At 45.2% G+C, this 26,457-nt stretch overlaps 1 protein-coding gene across 1 annotated transcript in view; it reads right to left on the reverse strand.

Annotated features, from left to right (window-relative positions):
• med12 (mediator complex subunit 12) overlaps nt 1-26,457 on the reverse strand; it is a 51,993-nt gene that overhangs the window by 7,001 nt on the left and 18,535 nt on the right. The window contains exons 17-36 of the mRNA XM_045207413.1: nt 24,008-24,123; nt 19,088-19,231; nt 18,695-18,858; nt 18,009-18,140; nt 17,599-17,826; nt 17,269-17,413; nt 16,887-17,007; nt 15,827-15,937; nt 15,583-15,696; nt 15,227-15,390; nt 14,049-14,228; nt 13,345-13,416; nt 12,891-13,048; nt 11,177-11,338; nt 10,730-10,841; nt 9,842-9,931; nt 9,436-9,545; nt 8,003-8,138; nt 4,734-4,883; nt 3,926-4,291 (exon numbers count right to left, since the gene is read on the reverse strand). Of these exons, the coding sequence (XP_045063348.1) occupies nt 3,926-4,291; nt 4,734-4,883; nt 8,003-8,138; nt 9,436-9,545; nt 9,842-9,931; nt 10,730-10,841; nt 11,177-11,338; nt 12,891-13,048; nt 13,345-13,416; nt 14,049-14,228; nt 15,227-15,390; nt 15,583-15,696; nt 15,827-15,937; nt 16,887-17,007; nt 17,269-17,413; nt 17,599-17,826; nt 18,009-18,140; nt 18,695-18,858; nt 19,088-19,231; nt 24,008-24,123 (2,975 nt within the window). The remainder of the gene's footprint in view (nt 1-3,925; nt 4,292-4,733; nt 4,884-8,002; nt 8,139-9,435; nt 9,546-9,841; nt 9,932-10,729; nt 10,842-11,176; nt 11,339-12,890; nt 13,049-13,344; nt 13,417-14,048; nt 14,229-15,226; nt 15,391-15,582; nt 15,697-15,826; nt 15,938-16,886; nt 17,008-17,268; nt 17,414-17,598; nt 17,827-18,008; nt 18,141-18,694; nt 18,859-19,087; nt 19,232-24,007; nt 24,124-26,457) is intronic.

Below are 26,457 nucleotides of genomic sequence, written 5' to 3' on the forward strand. Positions count from 1 at the left end.
CAGGCCGCTCCTACCAGGTGACGTGGAGAAGCTCTGTGTCTGCACCACAAACTCTCACTACTGGTGTCCTCCGGGGCTCGGTTCTAGGCCCGCTCCTCTTCCATCTATACACCAAGTCACTCGGTTCCATCATATCCTCACATGGTCTCTCCTATCATTGCTATGCGGATGACACACCACTACTTTCCTCTTTCCCCCCTTCTGACACCCAGGTGGCGACACGCAACTCTGGGTGCCTGGCAGATATCTCAGCTTGGATGTCGGCCCACCCCTCAAGGTTAACCTTGAGAAGACGGAGCTGCTCTTCCTCCCGAGGAAGGCCTGCCCGCTCCAAGACCTCTCCATCACGGTTGATAACTCCACAGTGTCCCAAAGAGCAAAGAAACTTGGCATGACAACGATCTTCTGATATACCTGACTAATATTAAACTCAAAGCCCCCCTTACTGTTAAAACTATTTCCAGAATACTCTAAAACTCAGGATATAACATTTACATGAAAAAAAACTTAATCGCAATAGGAAAAATAAAAATAATAACTCATGATCTAAAGAAATCCTTTAAGTGGACCACAAAAATATGAAATACTTAGGATGCTTAATAAATGACTAACAATAAATATGAAGATAACATTATCCCATTACTCAACATGAAAGCAGATAATTAAATGGAACAATCTTCCCATAAATCTTACAGGTAGAATAAACCTCTTTAGAATGGCTCCCAAAGTTTTTCTATTTATTTTTGGTAATACCAATTACCCCACCGAAGACACTTTAAAAAAGTATACTCGGCCATAAGAGACTTTATATGGGCAAATAAAACTCAGAATAAATAGGTACGTTTTACATATCCCCAAGTCTGAGGGTGGTTTTAACCTTCCAGACTTGGAATTTTATCAACTCGCCACCCAAGGCTTTTATTTGCGTCATATTGTTAAATGCACTAAAGAGGAACAATGGGTACATATTGAAGATGCGCATGCTCAACCCCAGAATCATTTCACGTGTCTGTTTTCAAAGGATAAAGCTAAGACAATTATCAACATACAGTGGGGGAAAAAAGTATTTAGTCAGCCACCAATTGTGCAAGTTCTCCCACTTAAAAAGATGCGAGAGGCCTGTAATTTTCATCATAGGTACACGTCAACTATGACAGACAAAATGAGAAAAAAAATCCAGAAAATCACATTGTAGGATTTTTAATGAATTTATTTGCAAATTATGGTGGAAAATAAGTATTTGGTCAATAACAAAAGTTTCTCAATACTTTGTTATATACCCTTTGTTGGCAATGACACAGGTCAAACGTTTTCTGTAAGTCTTCACAAGGTTTTCACACACTGTTGCTGGTATTTTGGCCCATTCCTCCATGCAGATCTCCTCTAGAGCAGTGATGTTTTGGGGCTGTCGCTGGGCAACACAGACTTTCAACTCCCTCCAAAGATTTTCTATGGGGTTGAGATCTGGAGACTGGCTAGGCCACTCCAGGACCTTGAAATGCTTCTTACGAAGCCACTACTCCGTTGCCCGGGCGGTGTGTTTGGGATCATTGTCATGCTGAAAGACCCAGCCACGTTTCATCTTCAATGCCCTTGCTGATGGAAGGAGGTTTTCACTCAAAATCTCACGATACATGGCCCCATTCATTCTTTCCTTTACACAGATCAGTCGTCCTGGTCCCTTTGTTTTAAGATGGTCATTCCATTGATCATATAGCTATTTGATTTTGAATTTTAGGACCCCTTTAGGGTCAATCATAAGGAAAATGTTTTTGAAGTGTCTGTCCTATGTCTATATCTAGGAGATATAAGAAAGATCAGCATTTTTTTATTTATTTTTTGGACACATATTTAACCCCTTACTTTTGTTTGCACAAAACTATCTCCATATGTCCATTGGTTTGTATGGGTTACCTTCAGACGAGTCCCGTGACACTGGTGGGGGTCGTAGAGCAAAACGGAGAACACCATCGTGAGAGTTTCCCCATAACAGTTTGCAGGCCAAACCGTTTGGACGCTACAGACGTTTTCATGAGAAGACCGATTTTTGGGATGTCTCACGGTCTGACAAACACCGCTGTAGCTCGGCCACCTCCCACCGCAGATGCAGAAGGCTGACATAGGCGAATGAGGTGGATTGAGATGCAACCCAGGAAAAAAACTGATATCTCTAGCTTAAATTGACTGATTTTTATTTTTTGATTGTGTTACTTAGATTGACGCACAGGTGCATCAATAGATTTGAGGTTTAATTCAAATGTACCCTTAATCCAGTATAAACTAAATGTACAGAATTGATTATACAAAATTCACAAATTCTACAGCACAGCAGAGTCATGACTTAATTGTAAAACGAACAGTTACTCAATGATTCATGCCTTCTGGGAGTGCTATAAAGTCCAAAAGTTATGGGCGGAGGTAGAAAGTTGGCTGTCAGAAGTTTTACAATATAAGTTTAATTTCAATCTGTCTATCTGCATATTTCAAGACATGACATGAGGGTGCGGTGAGATACCCAATGGGTTGGACCGTACTTTTCTCATCAATGATTTTGAAAACAACTTCAGCTTAAAACAGTGGATGAATCAAATGCATTATTATCTAAATATTTAAAACATTTGGGCTAGAGAGACAAACAAAATAGTACAATTTGAAACCATATGGCATAAAATACAGTATTGCAAGCACTGGAGATATCCAAAGGATGAGGAAGGAGGGAAAATATTATTGTGAGACGGCAGGATGGGTGTGGATACAGTGGGAACATGTGGGTCTGAGCTAGTGTGATGTCATTAATGTTTGTGGAAATGAATGTACGTAAAACGTTAAATCGTCTTTTGTCTTTATAATGAAAACAAATGGCACTCTTGCTGGTGCCATCAAACCCCTGCAACTTATCCAGAAACGCTGCAACCCGCCTGGTTTTCATTCTTCCCAAGTTCTCCCATGACACCCCACTCCTCCGGACACTCCACTGGCTTCCGTTCTAAGTTCGCACCCACTACAAGACCATGGTACTTGCCTACAGAGCAGCAAGAGGAACTGCCCCTCCCTACCTTCAGGCTATGCTCAAACCCTACACCTCAACCCGAGCCCTCCGTTCTGACACCTCGAGTCTCTAGGCCCTCCCACCCCAGATTAATCACACTTCACCATCTGGCAGTCCGACAGACTAATCTGGGTTTGGGGGATGCCAGGAGAACGCTACCTGCCCCAATGCATAGTGCCAAATGTAAAGTTTGGTGGAGGAGGAATAATGGTCTGGGGCTGTTTTTCATGGTTCGGGCTAGGCCCCTTGGTTCCAGTGAAGGGAAATCTTAACGCTACAGCATACAATGACATTCTAGACGATTCTGTACTTCCAACTTTGTGGCAACAGTTTGGGGAAGGCATGACAATGCCCCCGTGCACAAAGCAAGATCCATACAGAAATGGTTTGTCGAGATCGATGTGGAAGAACTTGAGTGGCCTGCACAGAGCCCTGACTTCAACCCCATCGAACACCTTTGGGATTGAATTAGCCAGGCCTAATCGCCCAACATCAGTGCCCGACCTCACTAACGGTCTTGTGGCTGAATGGAAGCAAGTCCCCGCAGCAATGTCCTAACATCTAGTGGAAAGCCTTCCCAGAAGAGTGGAGGCTGTTATAGCAGCAAAGGGGGGGACCAAATCCATATTAATGCCCATGATTCTGGAATGAGATGTTCGACAAGCAGGTGTCGACGAGCAGGCCATGTAGTGTATCTTAAGATGAATGCACTAAGTAAGTCGCTCTGGATAAGAGCATCTGCTAAATGACTAAAATGTCAATTTTGGCCATATTCTTTATACCTATCCAATTATTTCCGGTCTACACAAATGCCTAGGGTATAGGGCCTAGCTAGTAGTTGTTCCTGGACAGGACCTGTCCCAGTGTCTCACTAACCTCAGTCTTGTTGGTGGACGGTGCCTTCTTCTTCTTGGTCTTCTTCTTGGTCGAGTCGGACGACACTGCAGGGACGCTCTTCTCCGGCTTCACCGGCTCCGCCATCTTCTTCTCGGGTTCTTGGGGAACAGGCGTGGGCGGCTCCTCGTCCTCAGGGGGCAGGGGGAGGGGCTCCAGGTAGTAGCTGCGTGGCTTGGGCTTCAGGTGGGTGTGGTAGAGGAGGAAGCGCTGCTGCTCCTCGAACTTGGTGACCTTACGGTCCACGCGCACCGTCCCGAACCAGCCCCAGGAGAGAGGGGCCGAGTGCTTGAGGCCCTCGAACACGTCCCACGGAGAGATCTTCTGCTTGGTCGACACTTGGAGGCCCTGATGGTAAAGAGGAAAGATGGTTTTACATCTCTATAAATCACAATTATTGGTGTTGCCACAAATATCTCCTGACAACTACAATGTCTAGATGCAGGAGTATTAAGCAGACGTGAGTTCAAATACTATTTGTTTTCAGAAACTTTGAGCATTTGAAGGGGCCTGGAGTGCATCTAGACAGAGTGTATGGTTTACAGTTTTGGGACTATTCCATTAGTTCCATTTCACCAGGCAATCTCAACCAAGTATTTGAACTAAAACCCAGGTCTGCTATTTAGAGAAGTTACTGAAGACATTCCTAGAGAACAGCTGAGAGACAAGAGTTTATGAAGAACAGTGTGGGACAAAAGGTTAATCTCAATATTGGTGACAGAGAAACAGTAATAAAGGCAACAATTGAGTTGACAATGTCTTCCAAGGGTCAGAGCTCATAGTACTGTACCTCCTTCTCAAACCCAGCGATCTTGTTGCCCTTGGTGTCAATAAGCGAGCCCTGTGGTTCACATGTGATGACATCACGGGTCTGCTTGGGCAGAGGGAGCAGCTGCCGCACCTTCTCCAGACTCTCCGACTGCCGGTCACCCAGCTCTTTCTGCAAATACACACCACAACATTTGAGTTATTGATACCTTTGAGCAGAGAACGAGCCAAACACCTTGAAATAAAGATTTTTTAAAAGTATTTCATTGAGATGCTTCCTAGTATTTGTTTGACAGTAGTTTGACTCAACTGAATTCTAGAAGAGTGGGGACCTCTTGTAGTGAGCATATAGCATAACACCCTTCCATTGACTTCAATAGATAAAATACAATACTGGAAAACTCTGCTACATAGGACATACAGTTGAAGTCGGAAGTTTACATACACTTAGGTTGGAGTCATTAAAACTCGTTTTTCAACCACTCCATAAATTTTTGTTAACAAACTATAGTTTTGGCATGTCGGTTAGGACATCTACTTTGTGCATGACACAAGTAATTTTTCCAACAATTGTTAACAGACAGATTATTTTACTTAGAATTCACTGTATCACAATTCCAGTGGGTCAGAAGTTTAAATACACTAAGTTGACTGTGTCTTTAAACAGCTTGGAAAGTTCCAGACAATGATGTCATGGCTTTAGAAGCTTCTGATAGGCTAACTGACATAATTTTAGTCAATTGGAGGTGTACCTGTGGATGTATTTCAAGGCCTACCTTCAAACTCAGTGCCTCTTTGCTTGACATCATGGGAAAATCTAAAGAAATCAGCCAAGACCTCAGAAAGAAAATTGTAGACCTCCACAAGTCTGGTTCATCCTTGGGAGCAATTTCCAAACGCCTGAAGGTACCACGTTCATCTGTACAAACAATAGTACGCAAGTATAAACACCATTGGACCACGCAGCCGTCATACCGCTCAGGAAGGAGACGCGTTCTGTCTCCTAGAGATTAACGTACTTTGGTACGAAAAGTGCAAATCAATCCCAGAACAGCAGCAAAGGACCTTGTGAAGATGCTGGAGGAAACAGGTACAAAAGTATCAATATCCAGAGTAAAACGAGTCCTATATCGACATAACCTGAAAGGCCGCTCAGCAAGGAAGAAGCCACTGCTCCAAAACCGCCATAAAAAAGCCAGACTACGGTTTGCAACTGCACATGGGGACAAAGATCGTACTTTTTGGAGAAATGTCCTCTGGTCTGATGAAACAAGAATAGAACTGTTTGGCCATAATGACCATCGTTATGTTTGGAGGAAAAAGGGGCAGCTTGCAAGCCGAAGAACACCATCCCAACCGTGAAGCACGGGGGTGGCAGCATCATGCTGTGGGGGTGCTTTGCTGCAGGAGGGACTGGTGCACTTCACAAAATAGATGGCATCATGAGGAAGGAAAATTGTGGATATATTGAAGCAACATCTCAAGGCATCAGTCAGGAAGTTAAAGCTTGGTCGCAACTGGGTCTTCCAAATGGACAATGACCCCAAGCATACTTCCAAAGATGTGGCAAAATGGTTTAAGGACAACAAAGTCAAGGTATTGGGGTGGCCATCACAAAGCCCTGACCTCAATCCTATAGAAAATGTGTGGGCAGAACTGAAAAAGCATGTGCGAGCAAGGAGGCCTACAAACCTGATTCAGTTACACCAGCTCTGTCAGGAGGAATGGGCCAAACCCAACTTATTGTGAGAAGCTTGTGGAAGGCTACCCGAAACGTTTGACCCAAGTTAAACAATTTAAAGGCAATGCTACCAAATACTAATTGAGTGCATGTAAACTTCTGACCCACTGGGAATGTGATGAAAGAAATAAAAGCTGAAATAAATAATTCTCTCTACTATTATTCTGACATTTCACATTCTTAAAATAAAAGTGGTGATCCTAACTGACCTAAGACAGGGAATTTTTACTAGGATTAAATGTCAGGGATTGTGAAAACTGAGTTTAAAAAGTATTTGGCTAAGGTGTTTGTAAACTTCCGACTTCAACTGTACATTATTATGTATTCAACATGACCAAAAGTATGTGGACACCTGCTCGTCGAGCATCTAATTCCAAAATCATGGGCATTAATATGGAGTTGGTCCCTCCTTTGCTGCTATAACAGCCTCCACTCTTCTGGGAAGGCTTTCCACTAGATGTTGGAACATTGCTGCAGGGACTTGCTTCCATTCAGCCACAAGAGCGTTAGTGAGGTCGGGCACTGATGTTGGGCGATTAGGCCTGGCTCGCAGTCGGCCTTCCAATTCATCCCAAAGGTGTTTGATGGGGTTGAGGTCAGGGCTCTGTGCAGGCCAGTCAAGTTCTTCCACACCGATCTCGACAAAACATTTCTGTATGGACCTCGCTTCGTGCATGAGGGCATTGTCATGCAGAAACAGGAACGGGCCTTCCCCAAACTGTTGCAACAAACTTGGAAGCACAGAATCATCTAGAATGTCATTGTATGCTGTCGCGTGACAATTTCCTTCACCGGACCTAAGGGGCCTAGCCCAAACCATGAAAAACAGCCCCAGACCATTATTCCTCCTCCACCAAACTTTACAGTTGGCACTATGCATTCAGGCAGGTAGCGTTCACCTGGCATCCACCAAACCTAGATTCATCTGTCAGACTGCCAGATGGTGAAGCGTGATACATCACTCCAGAGAATGCGTTTCCACAGCTCCAGAGTCCAATGGCGGCGAGCTTTACACCACTCCTGCCGATTCTTGGCATTGTGCATGGTGATCTTAGGCTTGTGTGCGGCTGCTCGGCAATGGAAACCCATTTCATGAAGCTCCTGACGAACAGTTCTTGTGCTGACGTTGCTTCCAGAGGCAGCTTGGAACTCGGTAGTGAGTGTTGCAACCGAGGACAAACAATCTTTACGCGCTTCAGCACTTGGCGGTCCTGTTCTGTGAGCTTGTGTGGTCTACCACTTTGCGGTTGAGACGTTGTTGCTTCTAGACGTTTCCACCTCACAATAACAGCACTTACAGTTGACCGGGTCAGCTCTAGCAGGGCAGAAATTTGACGAACTGACTTGTCGGAAAGGTGGCATCCTATGACGGTGCCACGTTGAAAGTCACTGAGCTCTTCAGTAAGGCCATTCTACTGCCAATTTTTGTCTATGGAGATTGCATGGCGGTGTGCTCGATTGCATGGCTGTGTGCATGATTTTATACACCTGTCAGCAACACATACTTTTGTATATATAGTGTACATCCAGTGTGATGTGTGTGATCTTACCCGGAGCTTCTTGACCAGGTTCATGTAAGCCCTCTTGTTCTCCTCCATGCTGCCCTGAGAGATGCTGGACATGTCAGCAGCCAGCGTGCCATTAATCAGCACACTCAGCATGTCCAGTACCGTGGTGAAGAGCTCACTGAGGGAGAAAGAGGGGGAGCAAGAGAGAGAGAAGGAGAGTGAGGGGGAGAGAGAGTGAGGGGGAGAGTGTGGGGGAGGGGGAGAGAGCAAGAGAGAGGGAGAGAGGGAGAGAGCGAGCGAGAGGGAGAGAAGGAGGGAGGGGAGAGAGAGGGGAGAGAAGGAGAGTGAGAGAGAGTGGGGGAGAGAGCAAGAGCGTGGGGGGAAGGAGAGAGCAAGAGTGTGGGGGAAGGAGAGAGCGAGAGTGTGGGGGGAAGGAGAGAGCGAGAGTGTGGGGGAAGGAGAGAGCGAGAGTGTGGGGGAGAGAGCGAGAGAGTGGGGGAGAGAGCGAGAGAGTGGGGGAGAGAGCGAGAGGGAGGGAGGGAGAGAGCGAGAGAGAGGAAGGGAGAGCGCGAGAGAGAGGAAGGGAGAGAGCGAGTGAGGGGGAGAGCGAGAGAGGGGGAGAGCGAGAGGGAGGGAGAGAGCGAGAGAGAGGGAGGGGGAGAGCGAGAGAGAGCAGAGAGAGAGAGAGCGAGAGAGGGAGAGCGAGAGAGTGGGGGAGGGAGAGAGAGAGAGAGGGAGAGAGAGAGAGAGAGAGAGAGAGAGAGAGAGAGAGAGAGAGAGAGAGAGAGAGAGAGAGAGGGGGGAGAGAGAGAGAGAGGGAGGGAGAGAGGGAGGGAGAGGGAGGGAGAGAGCGAGAGAGGGAGGGAGAGAGCGAGAGAGAGGGAGGGAGAGAACGAGAGAGTGGGAGGAGAGAGGAGCGAGCGGGAGGGGGAGGGAGAGAGAGAGCGAGCGAGCGGGAGGGGGGAGGGAGAGAGAGAGCGAGCGAGCGGGAGGGAGGAGGAGAGAGAGAGAGCGGCGGCGAGAGAGAGAGAGAGCGGCGGGGGGGAGGGAGAGAGAGAGCGAGCGAGCGGGAGGGGGAGGTAGAGAGAGAGCGAGCGAGCGGGAGGGGGAGGGAGAGAGAGAGAGTGAGCGGCGAGGGGGAGGGAGAGAGCGAGCGAGCGAGCGGGAGGGGGGAGGGAGAGAGCGATCGAGCGGGAGGGGGGAGAGCGATCGAGCGGGGGAGGGAGAGAGCGATCGAGCGGGAGGGGGAGGGAGAGAGCGATCGAGCGGGAGGGAGAGAGCGATCGAGCGGGAGGGAGAGAGCGATCGAGCGGGAGGGGGGAGGGAGAGAGCGGGAGGGGGAGGGAGAGAGTGAGCGGGAGGGAGGGAGAAAGTAGAGAAATTACACAGTGATGCTTTACATGGTGACATTACAATCTTAACAACAAATAAAGACATGAAGTTTAAAATGTGTGAGCAGTTGTGTTGTGACTTACTTGTTGGACTGCATGTCCACCGTACCGCTGCTGATGATGTCGAGGAGTAGCACAGCCCACTCGGTGGTCTGCTGTGTGCTGCGTTGTACCGTGTCAAACATCCCACCCACCTGGAGAGCAAAGATAACACATCCAATTTCTTCTTAGTATGCATTTCAGAAATGTTACTGAAAACTCATTTAAACTGTGAGAGTTTAAAAAATCATAATAATTTGACCTCTATATCTCTTTGTACTTTGAATGGATAAAACAGCAGTGTTCTGTAGCAGTAAGTAACTGGGTTTCATTTGTTTCCTGGGTACTTTCCAATCCTTTTTAGTGAATCATTTCTGTCCCCTTAGATTCTATCTGGCCCTATCTGATACTGAGACAATTGACCATGTTGGTGGTGACGAAGAGCCCTCACCAGATTGAGCCGCAGCTTCAGCGCCTCGTGCATCATCTGCTTGGCCTTGCAGTCGTCCTGGTACTGGTCCTCCCGCCAGTTCGTTACAATCTGGAAGATGGAAACGCAGCCAATAGCAGCAGTCAGCATGAGTTGGCACATTCAGCCAACAGTGAGCACACTGAGGGGGGAATCCTAACTTGAGATGAACACACTTGGATTTCTGTGTAAATCATACATTGATGTCAATGGAACCTTCAGTTATGCACACAGATCTCAAGTTGGGATTTGGGCCTAATAGAAGTGATGTGGGAGAAGATGGGGGAGTTGTCTGAAGACTCAAACTGAATTCTTCCGCTGCTCTGTTAGCTACATACTTCAGTCAGACTGACATAATATAATAATATAATATGCCATTTAGCAGACGCTTTTATCCAAAGCGACTTACAGTCATGCGTGCATACATTTTTGTGTATGGGTGGTCCCGGGGATCGAACCCACTACCTTGGCGTTACAAGCGCCGTGCTCTACCAGCTGAGCTACAGAGGACCACAGCTACAGAGGACATCGTTGAAGTCGTTTGTGGTGACGTCAAAATGAGGGGTGTTGAACAAAACAAAGTAATCAGCGATTGGATTATCTCTAACCAATCAGAGTATCAAAGCCAATTACGAATGTTCAAAACATAGCTTTAACCATGTGTGTTCTGGTTCTGGCCCAACCCATCAGTTTCTGGGACCAATCAGAAAAGTTAGAATGTGTTTGCGTTCTATAAATAGTCAGGGAGGTAACTCAGATCCAGACTCACTGCGGAGAAAAAACTAACTTCCGTGGGCCTGGCGTAGCATTTGGCAGAGCAAGGAGTTTGGGTAGCCAGGAAAATGGGGGAGAGGCTGTGTTGGGTCTTACCTGCTGCACCTGGCTGTAGAGGGAGGTAAGGAGACCCTCTCTCTGTTCATCCTGGCCTTTTAGACAGGTCAGCACCAGAGACAAGAAGGGCTGCTGGCTCAGCAGAGACATGCTGGAAACAGACAAAAGTGTAGGGGCAATACATCCACCATCAATTTGGGAATATCGAAGCCGGGGCCAAAATCGTATCATAATTGGGGACTCCTGCATCCAATTAGTTTTTAGTATCTAAAGCAGATTGTTACGCTTTCTGGATGAGAGTATAACCATGTTGATAAAATGAGCATTATCTACATGACCCAAAATACTACCTCATAAAGCCCCTGGTTTTGACACCAACTAAAACAAGCTGTTCTGACAGACTGAGCCAGTCCTGTGTGTTTACTACTCATAACATCTGTCAAGACCATTCAAAAAAAGGGGTTCCTCAGGGGTGAGTTGTCTGACCTTTTCTGTTTCTGCCGGTCCCTCTCCTTGCGTGAGGAGGACCCCAGATGCTGGCCCTTCTCTAGCTCCTCCCCTGCCGCCTTCAGGACGTGGCCCTGGACCGAGGTGGGCAGCTTGGCTATCAGTGGCGCCACCAGCCACACACCAGACCGCTCAGACGAACTGGGGGTGGAACACAAACAAAAATAATGAGATGTTACACTGAGGTTAGATTTCACCAACAATGAGAAAGCATGTTTGATGATCCTTTAGCTCAGGGGTAGGCAAATAGATTCAGCCACGGGACAATTTTTTTCATCAGTGGATGGTCGGGTGGCCAGAACATAATTATAATAATTTGTACACTGCAAATTGACCACAACAAATTTTTAGCTGAATTCCTGGTGATTTTAATAATTTTTTAAAACCTAAAAACAAAAATCCATATTTTTTTTATAAATACACAGTGTACAAAACATTAGGAACACTGCTCTTTCCATGACAGACTGACCAGGTGAAAGCTATGATCCCTTATTGATGTCAGTTGTTCAGTCCACTTCAATCAGTGTAGATTGAGACACGGATTGTGTATGTGTGCCATTCAAAGGGTGAATGGGCAAGACAAAATATTTAAGTGCCTTTGAACAGGGTATGGTAGCAGGTGCCAGGCGCACCGGTTTGATTGTTTTTACTAAAAACTTTAGGGGGCCAAAAAAGTATCACTCGCAGGCCGGTTTTGGCCCGCGGACTACCTGTTGCCGACCCCCGTTTTAGATGATTCAAATGGTTTCACCAAAAGAGAATGTGAAAACAATGGATATTTTCTGGTTGAAATTTGTCAATTGGTAGTGCACCTATGATACATGCTTGTTTCAATGTATCTCACAGAAAATGTATAATCAAATAAGATTGCAAATAACCATTTTACCATTTGATTTCTCAGTGAACTCAATATTCCTACATATTTTTTACGGTGTGGCTGCAGATCCGACTTTTCTGGAGCCCTCTTCCTGGCAGCTAAAGGTCCAGAAGCTTCTGCGCATGGGCGGGATTCTCTACTTTACGAGAAACCTGCACATGCGCAGGCTACTCTGGCGAATGGTGCTTGTTTAATAAAGTGAAATCAATGTCTGCAAGATCAAATAATTATAGTATTCTACATAACAGAACAGAATATAATAACATAGTATAGTATAACGTTACTGAAAGACAAAAAACACCACCTCATTTCTTAGGAGATTTTCGGATGATTGCGCAAATTATGGTCGCATTTTTCTGTAATGTGACGAAAACGCAAAAGCGGACACCACTAGGCAAATATGTGCTTTGATTGAAACTAAACACTTGTTTGGTAACACCATGCTCTAAAATTCACTCACTGTACCTAATAAAAAAAAACACAATATGCTACTTTGAAACAACACTGTATAACTCAAGATCTAAAAGCATATCCCCATGAAACTGATTGAGATCAAATGGTTGGTATGCAGCTGCTGCATGGACGTTTCACCGGTAAAACTCGAATTATCATTCACAATTGACAGTGAGAAATTTGACCACAGAAATGTGTGCGTAAAGTAGAGGTAAAGAAACCCTTGCGCAGACCGTGATTCAGATCTTCCGCTCTGGTGAAAAGGGATCCAGGGGGGCGGGACGGGGGAGGTTACCTACAGATCTGCAGCCTCTGCCTATTTGTAAATAGGCGGGAGAATTTAGAAAGGTCACACACACACACCTCAACACTGGTTTCTTGCCAGGGTTGTTGCTGTTGGAGGCAGAACCTCCGGCGCTGGCTGACCCGTTCCCTGAGAGGTTGGTGGAGTTCATCTCCGCTGACTTCTGGAACACCTCGATAGTGGCCTTGGCGATGTTCTCCAATAAGGAGTACAGCTCCTGCAGGGAGACACAAGGAATACGAGTCCATCCACTTACACTCAATCACAGGGAATTTATCCCCGAACAAGATGGCTGCACATTCTACAGTTATGAAGGGTTATGACATAATCCACTTTAATATTCTCTCTCTACGTACTTCATTGAATCAGATGCACATTTGAACTTTACAGATGGATTGCATTCTAAATCAATATTCTATTGAGAAAAAAACAAAATAATACTTAATTGTGCCTAGATAGCAGTGTTGTCAGTGTTTTGAGGGCCTTACAGGCCACTGGAGTCTGGTTACTTACGTTGTTTGTACTCTGCTTGATCATAAGCTGCAGCTCCAAGGATGACTGTCTCATGGTCCACTGATCCATGTTCTAGAGGCATGGGACATAACTTTTAGACATTTATATACCACAACAATCCCCAAGCAGTTAAATAGTCAGAGAGAGACCATTAGCTCCACTCTCCCTGTAGCGCTGCTTTAGTCAGCAGATGGCAGTAAAGCCGTTCACAAAACTCAGAACACTCATGTACCCTAATGTGGTCTGCTGAGCTAAGGCAGGGGTTCAGAGACAGTTCACCCACTGATTCATTCTAGCACCCACAACCCCCCATTTCTAATGGATGTGCCGTGTGCGTCTTTCTACTGTGCTCTCAGCCATCCCCAACGATCATGTAGGGCTGACACTGATTCACTTACAACTTGCCTTGATGGCTTCAAAAAACCATTTCAAAGCAATTTCCAGAAAAAGCATTTAGGTCATACATCTGCTGCCCTTGATGGAAAAGTGAAAAGTCTACTCTGCCCATGAGAAGTGCTGTCTGTTGCCAGGGCAACATTCAGCGCAGATAGAAACGTAATGAATAGGGCTGACGTGATTCCTTATTCTACATTACAGAAAGGCATTTTTGTTCTACATAATATGTTTTTATCTGAATGTTCCACAACGTTGTGCCCTACTGAACGCAGCCCTGTGGTCAGTGCTGGGGGCTTCTGTGGCCTGACCTGGAGGATGTGTTTGATGCGCTGCCTCTGGGGGTTGTCCCCCTCCTCACTGTCCAGCTGGCGGTGGGGGTAGCAGATGAGCTGCAGCAACCGCTGGGCCTGGATGTTGACTAGCACCGGGTCTTGCAGGGCACTGCTGTCCTCCGACAGGGACTTGAGACAGCGCTCACCCACCCACTCCTGATGGAGGAGGATAACAGGAGAGAGGGAGAGACGGGTGAATAGAGAGAGAGAGAGATCACCAAGGGTTATATACACTGAACAGGGTTTAGGTTAATTCAGTTTTCAATTCAGTTTTCAATGCAGAAAGAGAATCGAAATTAAAATCAGAATTAGAAAATTCCTTATTGTATCCTATGAAGATTGTTTTTAATTCACTACTTGAATTTAAAACTTTTCTGAATTGACAGTTTGACAATTGACAATTTTCCACTGTACACAATCTGTTAACGACAGCTAGGCACACTCTCCTTTTATTTATGGTAAGAGCAAATTCAGATTTACAATGACTAGCACCTGTTGACATTCGGCAACTACCATTAAATAATGTGCTTCTCTGTGGAAAACACAAGTAGCGGTCAGGACACAAGTTTGTAATTGTTGGTGTTGTAATTGCTGGTGATGTAATTGCTGGTGATGTAGGGGAAAAGAGTGAACCAAGGGGTGGGGGTCAACCTTGCCTCTCATGAGAGCACCAGGGACCAGTTTTCAAACGTTATCTATCTGGATTTAGCCTATCGGATAAGATTAAATCCATAGAAGTAGAATGAATAGAACGGGAGTCCCCATTCAAGTAAATTATTAATCTGTTATATTAATTAAATTTCTATGTATTTAACCCTAGGTTTAAGTCATAAGAGCACTATGCCACTGAAGACTGATTCACTCCTAGTCCTAACTGAGCTTTAAGTGCATTGCCATTACCAGAGATGGGGTCAAATCCATTTCAATTCAGAAAGTGAACAGAAATTGCAGTTGCTTTTCAATTAGAAAAATTTGAATTTCAGTTTACTTCCTGGATTGACTGAAATGAAACAAATGAAATGGACTCCACACCTGGACATTACTGCATTAGGAAATATGTAGCTTCTGGTGGGTGAGGGAAACGGATGGGAGAAAAAGAAGTTCCAAAAATGTGACCCTGGTGTGAACGATAACCCTCTTTCTCATGTTCTCACCTGTTGGCAGATGCTCTTCAGCACATACTTGGCGTACACATCCAGGCTGGCTGTTTCGATGGAGACGGTGCGGCCGCCCGACTTCTTGGAACCCATGTCGTCGTCGGCGATGTCGTCGAGGCTGGCGGGGTGAGAGAATCCCGATCCCTTCAGTTCTGCATCGCCTGGAGGGAGATGGAGATAAAATGTTACAAAATGGATAACTTAAGGGTTTCTGTGGTCTTACTGGTGACCAGTTGTAATAGATAGACGCATTTAATAACTATAATTACATCAATCTAATCACATTAAATTGTAAAAGTGGACTTATATGCAACTTTAAGGACAAAATAATAGCATAATACTGAAAGTAGTACCCAGCATAAAGACGGCCTTTAGGACAGCAAAGACAGCTCCGACCACTATGCTGTTCTGTGAGGCAGCCAGAAGGTGGCGATCACATGACGACCGAATGCCAACAGAAGATTTATCTGCAAAATATAAAATCGTATCTTTAGAATAATCATTAAGTCAAAGCATTTATTTATTAATCGCATTAATGAATTCACATTTTATCCGATGTGGGTTCAAACATGGGGGGGGGGCTTGCTATGTATGTACCTGACTTGGCTCCATCCTGGGGGCAGGGGTTGCGCTGGGGGGTCTTGAAGAGGTGCAGCAGGATCCTGCAGGTCAGACGGGCTCCGGGCTCAGAGTCCTGCTCACTGCAGGCTGGGAGGAGAGACACACAGAGAGAGACGTAGAGAGGTAGGTTAGAGGGGCACTCACACACATTCAACCTCAACCCTGAATCTGAAGGGGATTACAGCTGCTTTAGCTAAGTCACATTTTTCAAATTTAAACTAAAATCTAATACATAATGAACGGCCAGTATGACAAAAAAATTGTAGACTTTACACTAACTGCCTTGAGCTTCAAGTTGTCATGATGACATGGCAAATGAATAAAACAGCAAACTACAGAGAACAGAAGCGCTTGAAGAAATTGGAATGTGTCCTAAATTGACTTTCAAGGAGTACCAAATACTAAGTGCCATTTTCAGAGCCGGGCTGCGAAGGAGTGTAGGCAAACAAGAATTTGACACATAGCTGAACTGCTGGCTGAGAAAGAGGAGAAGGGGAGGGGGGTCTGGCAGCACACGTGGTACCTAACATCCACAGGGGACTTAGAAAACAGGCTGAATAGGGCCTTGTCCTTGAGCGAGGGGCAGCCTTGACTGGCCATAGCGCGCATGCGAGCGCACACACACAGCAGAGGGGGATCAAACACACTGTGGCGTTTACCTCCCTCTCAGACAGACAGAAGTAAGTAATGCATTATGGGGCAGGGAGTTCCTTCAGAACTTGGAGAAGCAGGCAGGCACGGCAGGCCTCGGTGTACCGTTCACTAATTTCTAACAGGACCTGTTGGCTGGGTAGCTAGGCTGCATTAAATATAGATCCTGTGGAGAGACTGGGACCTGAGAATCTGTGAGTTAAAGTCTGGGTGGTGTTCATTAGGGTATGCGATGGAAAACGTTTTCCAATAAAAAGTGAAAATATAAGTTTCTTATTGGACAAGTCCAGGTAGTCCCTCCATGTTTCAGTTCGTTTTTCTTCCGTTTGGTACCTAATGAACAGGACCCTGGTTATGGGTCTGGGGCTGAGAGAGGAGCTCTTACCAGCGTTGAGGAGGGAGGGGATGGCTACGCAGCGGACCAGGTCCTCCAGGAGAAGACACTGGCGGGCGATGAGGATGGCTACGAAGGTGGCCAGGGAGTCATGGAAGGAGAGATCGCTGACCTGAGACAGGAGAGAGAAGAGAATAGAGAGATGTTCAAATTTGATGTGAGCTGCTAATTATTTAATGCGTAGTGGTGTAGAGAGAAAGACATGCTGGAATGTAACTGTCAGTGTTCCCCTCTAGCCCGTGCCTCTCAGAGCCTGAGTGAGCAATGCATTTTCACTGGTGTAGAGAGAAAGATGCGCAAGGCTATTGCAAGGTGTGTGTGTGTGTGTGTGTGTGTGTATGTGTGTGTGTGCCGCACATGTGAACACACTCACGTCCACGTTGCACAGGAGGTCGTTGAAGCCACAGTTGCCGTTGTTGGAGGAGCAGCAGAGGGCTTTGAGGACGCCCAGCCACTCAGCACTCAGAGAGCGACAGTAGGCAGTCAGCTCCGCACATAGGATCCCAATGTCATTCACTCTGCAGGGATACACACACAGAGATGGGTATTAAACGCGTAAAACACCTTACTACAGAATTCATGTAAGACACGTATACCTGGTGAGTTGACAGTTACTAAGTCAAGAATCCTGTACTGTTTCAATGCATCTGGATGTATCAACAATCAATTATTGATAACGGTTTTATAGAAAAACAGTGCTTGCCTCTCGGGGTCCCGGTGGTCCACGCACACGTCCATGAGCACGTTGCAGACGAAGCTGTAGCGGTTGGCGGGGCTGTCGTTGAGGATCTTACCCACCATGCTGTGGTTGAAGTTGTGGGCCGACGGGTTGGCGATGGCCTCCATCATGAACACGGGGTCCCACAGCATGTTGGAGTCAGACGGGTCAATGTTACAGTAGATGGAGTTCTTCACCTTGGAGCAGAACTCACTGGACAAGAGGGGGAGAGAAAGGATACCGATTGGTTCTCCAATCATTATATGGCTACCATGGGGGGACAAATATTTTTGTTTCAACACAATATTAGCATTTAAAACACCTTCGCCCCCTAAAAATTATCAGAATAAAATAAAACTGCATCGAACAGTTGGTGGTCCATGTTGATGTTTTACCTGAAGATCTCGCCAAACTTGCTCTTGAGGTGACAGCAGGAAGTATAGAGGTCGTACAGGTAGGCCAGGATGCAGCGCTCCGCTGAGGAGCAGTCGGCTGGGTTCACCCCTGACTTCACCACGATGCGCAATCTGGTCAATGAATAGTATTAAAACACGTTAATGCAAAACAACAAAGAACAGAAAGCTTTCTGTACTAAATTAGTTATAGAAGACAGGCTGAATTGAGTGCAGGATACAAGGGTACCAATGGAATAGTCCCAAAAGTGTTCTGTAAAAAAGCAGAGGCAGGTTTATTGGCAGTGAATAGCTTAGGTACCTTACTGTTTCTGCATCCAATAACGCTATGTTATTGAATGGCGCCCCCAGGCTATTGATGTGAATGGCTAAGGCTTGGATAACATTATCACCCAGGCTATAGAGGTGCATGGTTAAGGGCGCGGCCAAACGGGCCCGTAGTTTTGATCCATATCCGTGATTTCCAATGCTTTCTCAATGGGAGTCACACGTTGTCGGTCAATGGACAAAAAGTTCAGATGAGTTGAACTTTTGACAGGCCAACGGATACATTAGCCAATTAGAAAAAGAGGAGCACGCACAGACCAAAATGAATCCGTTCTTATTTGGTGTCCGTTCTCCACGGGTCAGTCTGGCCAAAGCCTAAGGGTTAAGCTTGTAAGACTTACCCGTCAAAGACCTGCGCCGTCTGCTCGGGGTTAAGGATGAGGCAGGAGTGGTACCTCCTCAGCACGGCCACGATGCACAGACACAGACCTGTGGTGTAGCTGCCCACCAGGCTGGACGACTTCAGCAGCAGCTCTGCCTCCACCAGGCTCAGCTCGTTCAGCAGCTAGATACACACACAGGGAAGAGAGAGAAGGTTAGTTATAGAACGATTATTCATACAAATGATACTAAAGCATCAAGGGGAGAACAGCATAAACAACCACTAACAGAAACTGGTGAGAGAGAAACAGACTCAGGCATCAAGTACACATTAAAGGAAATATGACTGTAACTATGAGAAGTGGAATTAAATGCTGTGATTAAATGCCTTGACATTAGAGATAAAGCTGTACCTGAATGGCAAAGTCGATGAGGCCACTAATGTTGAGGGAGTACTCCATGAGGTCAAAGATGAACTGGATGTGCTGGACCAGGGGCAGGTGATAGGACATCCCTAAGGCAAAGCTGGTGATCTGTTCCAGAACATTCCTGGACACCTAGTCAGAAAGAACGGCAACAGGGTTATTACCTCTAGACAATAGTGATGTGCAGTTCGCTAACAACTCGTTCTTTTGGAATGACTCTTTTTACTGAGTGACTCATTCATTTGACCTGCAGCAGGATTAACACATGCTCCTCCGGCTCAGGGGCTCCAGAGACGTGTTCCGGCCACCAACTGTCGGTCATATGCGCCCAGGACAATAGCTCATGAGCATAGAGAAGAAAAATATATGTTTAGAAAGTAGCGGTGCATGGGTAAAATCACTGGGGAAGCCCCCCCCAAAAGAAGAGCCATATTACAACCAGTGTTGTGATAATTGCGTTGTTTGTTCTATAAATCCTGTAAACTCACATGCCTTGCGACTGTGATATATAGGCCTAAAGGCCAAGACAATAAGAAGACACAGTGGCAGAATAAATTCAACCACACCTTTGTTTTATCACAACACCTGTTAGCAACCTATGTTCAGTGAAGTCCACAAAGCATATTGCATGTACAGTAACATGACCTACAGCATGGTCAAGCAAGTTAATGTTTCCGACATTTTCGGACCACCAAACAACTATTGATTTAGAACCACAGAAAGTTACCGCAAGTCGCAAAGAAAACAGGAGCTGCCTCCACTATTCCAGCACCATTTCAACATCATCAAATCTGTTTAGTCTAATACAGTGACAACTAAAAGATACCAAAAACAATTTAGTCCAATCAATGTAAGCTAAATATAATGTGGCCACCGGAGGACAACACAACGAGATGCAACAATTCAAGTTTTTCTGTCAATGACGTATGCTCTCAATTGGATATGATAGGAGTGATGCCAAAATCCAAGCTGGCTTCCCCTTGACAGTTTTTTTTGGTGTGCCAGGACCATTCACAGTTGAGCTCGCTCAGTTTAGCGCAACACTGATTGGCTAATTTTGTATACTTTTTTTGTCAAGGGAGACCAGATGCTCACTGGCTTCCCTTGCCTTCAATGCTACGGGCGGTAACAATGTCATACTCGTTTGGACCAGACCGCATCAGATACATGGCCTACACGTAGAGAGACAGAGTGGCGCTGTTTCACTCGCTCGGATGCTTTCTCCTGTGAGATACATTCAGCCTCTTGCAAATTGAAGGAAAATTATGAAACACAGAGAGAAAAAAATTGGGGAAGCCTGGCTGCCCTTGGCACCCATGAATAAATGTAAATACAGGCCACTGTTTAGAACTGATAATTGATCGCATGACTACGAATAATTGATTATTGAATGAATGTTATGATGGACACAGCTTTGAAGAACCAAAACATACACAGCCTCTGCTCAACAAATTCAAACGCGAGAACAAATCGTTTGGGGGGCTGCAGTTCGCAAACGACTGTGCTTATTACCTAGCCTGGCTACCCAGACTCCTTGCTCTGGTCAAACGCTACGCCACGCATATTAGTTTCTTCTCCGCAATGGGAAGTATGTACAATATGTAGTGAACAACAGAGCAACGGAATAATTGAACGTGAGTGGTCAGGCTACTTATTACCCTGAAAGCTGTCAATGCATTCCGCCAAGAGTCGTTCACAATCTAGTCTGGTTGCGGCCACAACAAGTCCTCGTTTCAAATGTATCAAGAAATAATCGTATTTGTATGCCTAGCAATCAACAAATATACATAGTTTAAAGCACAAGTCTCAGCCACAAAATGACAGCTCCAATAAGCCCCCTACAGTGAACAACATGCTCGTAGAATCATGACAAGGGTGGGAAATTTACTTTTTGGTCCACCAGCCACTGTTGCAGGTAGATTTAAAAAATCTACCAGCCACTCAGATTTTTTACGAGCCCAAATATTTTTTATCTACATAATTATACAAATAAAACAGATTAGCATGCTTTCTAATGTTTCAAAAACAAGAAATGTATTACTAGTAAGTAGCAATGGGGTATATTGCTTAATTTCAATTCATTTTTGTGACCTGCGTCTTTTAACCAATGTATGTTAAAATAAATAATTTAGATACAATAATAAAAACAGATACAGTTTTACAACTGAACATCAAGAATTAACAAAGTGCTTACCCTGCCACAAACAAACTGAGTGATACAGCTTATTTATTATTATAGTTCAGGGCTCTACGCTGACATTAATTATAAGGATGATACATAATGTGCTCCTAAGTAGAAATGTAGAAGCAAACAAATAAATGAAATCACATTTTATTTGTCACATGCGCCAAATACAAACAGGTGTCGACCTTACAGTGAAATGCTTACTTACAAGCCCTTAACCAACAATGCAGTTCAAGAAATAGAGTTAAGAAAATATTTACTAAATAACTAAAGTAAAAAATAAAGTAAAAAATAAAATAAAAAATAACAATAACGAGGCTATATATACAGGAGATACCGGTACCCAGTCAATGTGCGGGGGTACAGGTTAGTCGAGGTAAATTTGTACATGTAGGTAAAATAAATAAATAAATAAATAAATATATATATATATATATATATATATATATATATATATATATATATATATATATATATATATATATATATATATACACTGCTCAAAAAAATTAAGGGAACACTAAAATAACACATCCTAGATCTGAATGAATGAAATAATCTTATTAAATACTTTTTTCTTTACATAGTTGAATGTGCTGACAACAAAATCACACAAAAATTATCAATGGAAATCAAATTTATCAACCCACGGAGGTCTGGATTTGGAGTCACCCTCAAAATTAAAGTGGAAAACCACACTACAGGCTGATCCAACTTTGATGTAATGTCCTTAAAACAAGTCAAAATGAGGCTCAGTAGTGTGTGTGGCCTCCACGTGCCTGTATGACCTCCCTACAACGCCTGGGCATGCTCCTGATGAGGTGGCGGATGGTCTCCTGAGGGATCTCCTCCCAGACCTGGACTAAAGCATCCGCCAACTCCTGGACAGTCTGTGGTGCAACGTGGCGTTGGTGGATGGAGCGAGACATGATGTCCCAGATGTGCTCAATTGGATTCAGGTCTGGGAACGGGCGGGCCAGTCCATAGCATCAATGCCTTCCTCTTGCAGGAACTGCTGACACACTCCAGCCACATGAGGTCTAGCATTGTCTTGCATTAGGAGGAACCCAGGGCCAACCGCACCAGCATATGGTCTCAAGGGGTCTGAGGATCTCATCTCGGTACCTAATGGCAGTCGGGCTACCTCTGGCGAGCACATGGAGGGCTGTGCGGCCCCCCAAAGAAATGCCACCCCACACCATGACTGACCCACCGCCAAACCGGTCATGCTGGAGGATGTTGCAGGCAGCAGAACGTTCTCCACGGCGTCTCCAGACTCTGTCACGTCTGTCACATGTGCTCAGTGTGAACCTGTTTTCATCTGTGAAGAGCACAGGGCACCAGTGGCGAATTTGCCAATCTTGGTGTTCTCTGGCAAATGCCAAACGTCCTGCACGGTGTTGGGCTGTAAGCTCAACTCCCACCTGTGGACGTCGGGCCCTCATACCACCCTCATGGAGTCTATTTCTGACCGTTTGAGCAGACACATGCACATTTGTGGCCTGCTGGAGGTCATTTTGCAGGGCTCTGGCAGTGCTCCTCCTGCTCCTCCTTGCACAAAGGCGGAGGTAGTGGTCCTGCTGCTGGGTTGTTGCCCTCCTACGGCCTCCTCCACGTCTCCTGATGTACCGGCCTGTCTCCTGGTAGCGCCTCCATGCTCTGGACACTACGCTGACAGACACAGCAAACCTTCTTGCCACAGCTCGCATTGATGTGCCATCCTGGATGAGCTGCACTACCTGAGCCACTTGTGTGGGTTGTAGACTCCGTCTCATGCTACCACTAGAGTGAAAGCACCGCCAGCATTCAAAAGTGACCAAAACATCAGCCAGGAAGCATAGGAACTGAGAAGTGGTCTGTGGTCACCACCTGCAGAACCAATCCTTTATTGGGGGTATCTTGCTAATTGCCTATAATTTCCACCTGTTGTCTATTCCATTTGCACAACAGCATGTGACATTTATTATCAATCAGTGTTGCTTCCTAAGTGGACAGTTTGATTTCACAGAAGTGTGATTGACTTGGAGTTACATTGTGTTGTTTAAGTGTTCCCTTAATTTTTTTGAGTAGTATGTATATATATATATATATATATATATATATATAAAACACACACACACACACACACACTCTAGGAGAACAATGACTAAAAGTTCATGAATAAAGGTTTTTGGCAGTGATCCATGCTCAATCAAGCACAATCACCCGCCAACGTGGCTGGTAAAATATAAATTCTTACCCGCCAATGACAAAATCGACCCGCATTTGGCGTGTGTTAATTTCCAACCCTGATCATGACTCTTTCGAGTTTTCAGTTCCATTGTTCGCGGTAGGGGGTCCTGTGAGCTTCGCATTACTTACTCAAATTAACAAAATTAGTCAAAAGATTGGTTCTTTTGACTGAACGAGTCGAAAAGATCTGTCAGTAAAAATAGCCAAACTTCCCATCACTAATACAGAGGCCTACTGTAAAAACATAACTGAATATCCATAACATTGTACACTAGTATTGAAATAAAAGTAATTGAAAATATAAGTTTACCGTTAAAGACATTGTTTTATGAGAATCATTTAACTGTACATACCTTGGAAGCATGGTGGATATATCATAAGTATCGATTTTTACTGAATAACTTGAGAGGATACCATTAGCAAGTTTTGAAGCACACTTAAAACGATGACTGGACTGCTATGAGGGGGTGGGGGGGGGGGCTGGGTCTCACCTGAGAGGTGACCTGGTGCTGGTCAAAATGGGAGAGGTGCTGGAATTTGGAGAAGATGTCCTCTGCTGTGGGGAAGGCCTCCGGCTTAGACCTCTTCCTCTTCTGTCCCTCTCCTCCTGAGAGAGAAGAGACAAAGAAAGTCCACTATTACACTGAACAAAAATGTAAAACGCAACATGTCAAGTGTTTCATGAGCTTTTTTGTGTGCACAAATTTGTTTACATCCCTGTTAGTGAGCATTTCTCCTTTGTGCTGGGGATAATAAAAGGCCACTAAAATGTGCATTTTTGTCACACAACACAATGCCACAGACTTCAAGTTGAGGGAGCATGCAATTGGCATGCTGACTGCAGGAATGTCCACCAGAGCTGTTGCCAGAGAACTGAATGTTCATTTCTCTACCATAAGCCGCCTCCAACGTTATTTTAGAGAATTTTAGAGTACATCCAACAGACCTCACGACCGCAGACCACGTGTATGGCGTCATGTAGGCGAGCGGTTTGCTGATGTCAACGTTGTGAACAGAGCGCCCCATGGTGGCAATGGAGTTATGGTATGGGCAGGCATAAGCCAAGGATAACGAACACAATTGAATTTGATAAATAGCAATTTGAATACACAAAAATACAGTGACGAGATCCTGAGGCTTATTGTGAGGTCCCATTTTTTTAAAGGTATCTGTGACCCACATATGCATATCTCAAGCTCTGTCAGGTTGGATGGGGAGTATCGCCACACAGCTATTTTCAGGTCTATCCAGAGATGTTCGATCGGGTTCAAGTCCGGGCTCCGGCTGGGCCACTCAAGGACATTCAGAGACTTGTCCCGAAGCCACTCCTGCGTTGTCTTGGCTGTGTGCTAAGGGTCATTGTCTTGTTGGAAGGTGAACCTTCACCCAGTCTGAGGTCCTGAGCAGGTTTTCATCAAAGATCTCTCTGTACTTTGCTCCATTCATCTTCCCCTCGATCCTGACTAGTCTCCTAGTCCCTGCCACTGAAAAACATCCCCACAGCATGATGCTGCCACCAGCATTCTTCACTGTAGGGATGGTGCCAGGTTTCCTCCAGAAGTGACGCTTGGCATTCAGGCTAAAGAGTTCAATCTTGGTTTCATCAGACCAGAGAATCTTGTTTCTCATGGTCTGAGAGTCTTTAGGTGCCTTTTGGCAAACTCCAAGCGGGCTGTCATGTGCCTTTTACTGAGGAGTGGCTTCCGTCTGGCCACTCTACCATAAAGGCCTGATTGGTGGAGTGCTGCAGAGATGGTTGTTCTTCTGGAAGGTTCTCCCATCTCCACAGAGGAACTCTTGAGCTCTGTCAGAGTGACCATCGGGTTCTTGGTCATCTCCCTGACCAAGGCCCTTCTCCCCCGATTGCGCAGTTTGGCTAGGCGGCCAGCTCTAGAAAGAGTCTTGGCGGTTCCAAACTTCTTCCATTTAAGAATGATGAAGGCCACTGTGTTCTTGGGGACCATTAATGCTGGGGTACCCTTCCCCAGATCTGTGCCTCACAATCCTGTCTTGGAACCCCAAGGACAATTCCTTCGACCTCATGGCTAGGTTTTTGCTCTGACATGCACTGTCAACTGTGGGACCTTACATAGACAGGTGTGAGCCTTTCCAAATCATGTTCAATCAATTGAATTTACCACAGGTGGACTCCAATCAAGTTGTAGAAACATCAAGGATGATCAACAGAAACAGGATGCACTTGAGCTCAATTTGAATCTCATAGCAAAGGGTCTGAATACTACAGGTCAAAAGTGGTGCCCTGTATATAGGGACTAGGGTGCCATTTCGGGAGTAAGCATTATAATCACATTCTCAAGGCCCTTCACTTTCGAAGTTCACATTATAATGACAGCGCTGAAATAGCTTAAAATATCAAAAGGAAAAGACAAGGTTATGCAAAGCACAAGGGAAACGGGCTTGTAACAAGAAGGCCATCCGCTCAACTCCTAAGCAGGAATATGGCTGAAGATAAATGACATAAGAAAAAAGCACTTTAGCCTGCATAATTATAACTTTTCAAATCACCCTTGTTAACGTCACGTGGCAGCAAATCACAGCTATTAGCATAGAAATTGGACAGGAAGGAAATTAATATTGAATATAGGATGCTAGCCCTGGAGTCAATAGTCAAAAAGTCAAAATCCTGTGTTCTATAATGAAGAACAGAGGGGAAAGAGTGTTGGAGAAAAGATATGAAGGTTTCTGAGGACAGTTTTCAACTTGGGAAACGTTGAGGGGATCAGATAGGGGCAGATGTAACAGCAGACTGTCTCTCTCAAATGGTACCCTATTCCCTACATAGTGCACTACTTTAAGTACCGGACTATATAGGGTGTAGGGTGCCATTTGTGACACAGAAAACAGGCACATCATCCATCAAAAACAATGTTAACAAAATAACGTCTCACCGCAATCTGCTCAAACATTATCTGTGATGTGA

This window comes from Coregonus clupeaformis, chromosome 3 (genome assembly GCF_020615455.1).
Source record: "Coregonus clupeaformis isolate EN_2021a chromosome 3, ASM2061545v1, whole genome shotgun sequence".
NCBI lineage: Eukaryota > Metazoa > Chordata > Actinopteri > Salmoniformes > Salmonidae > Coregonus > Coregonus clupeaformis.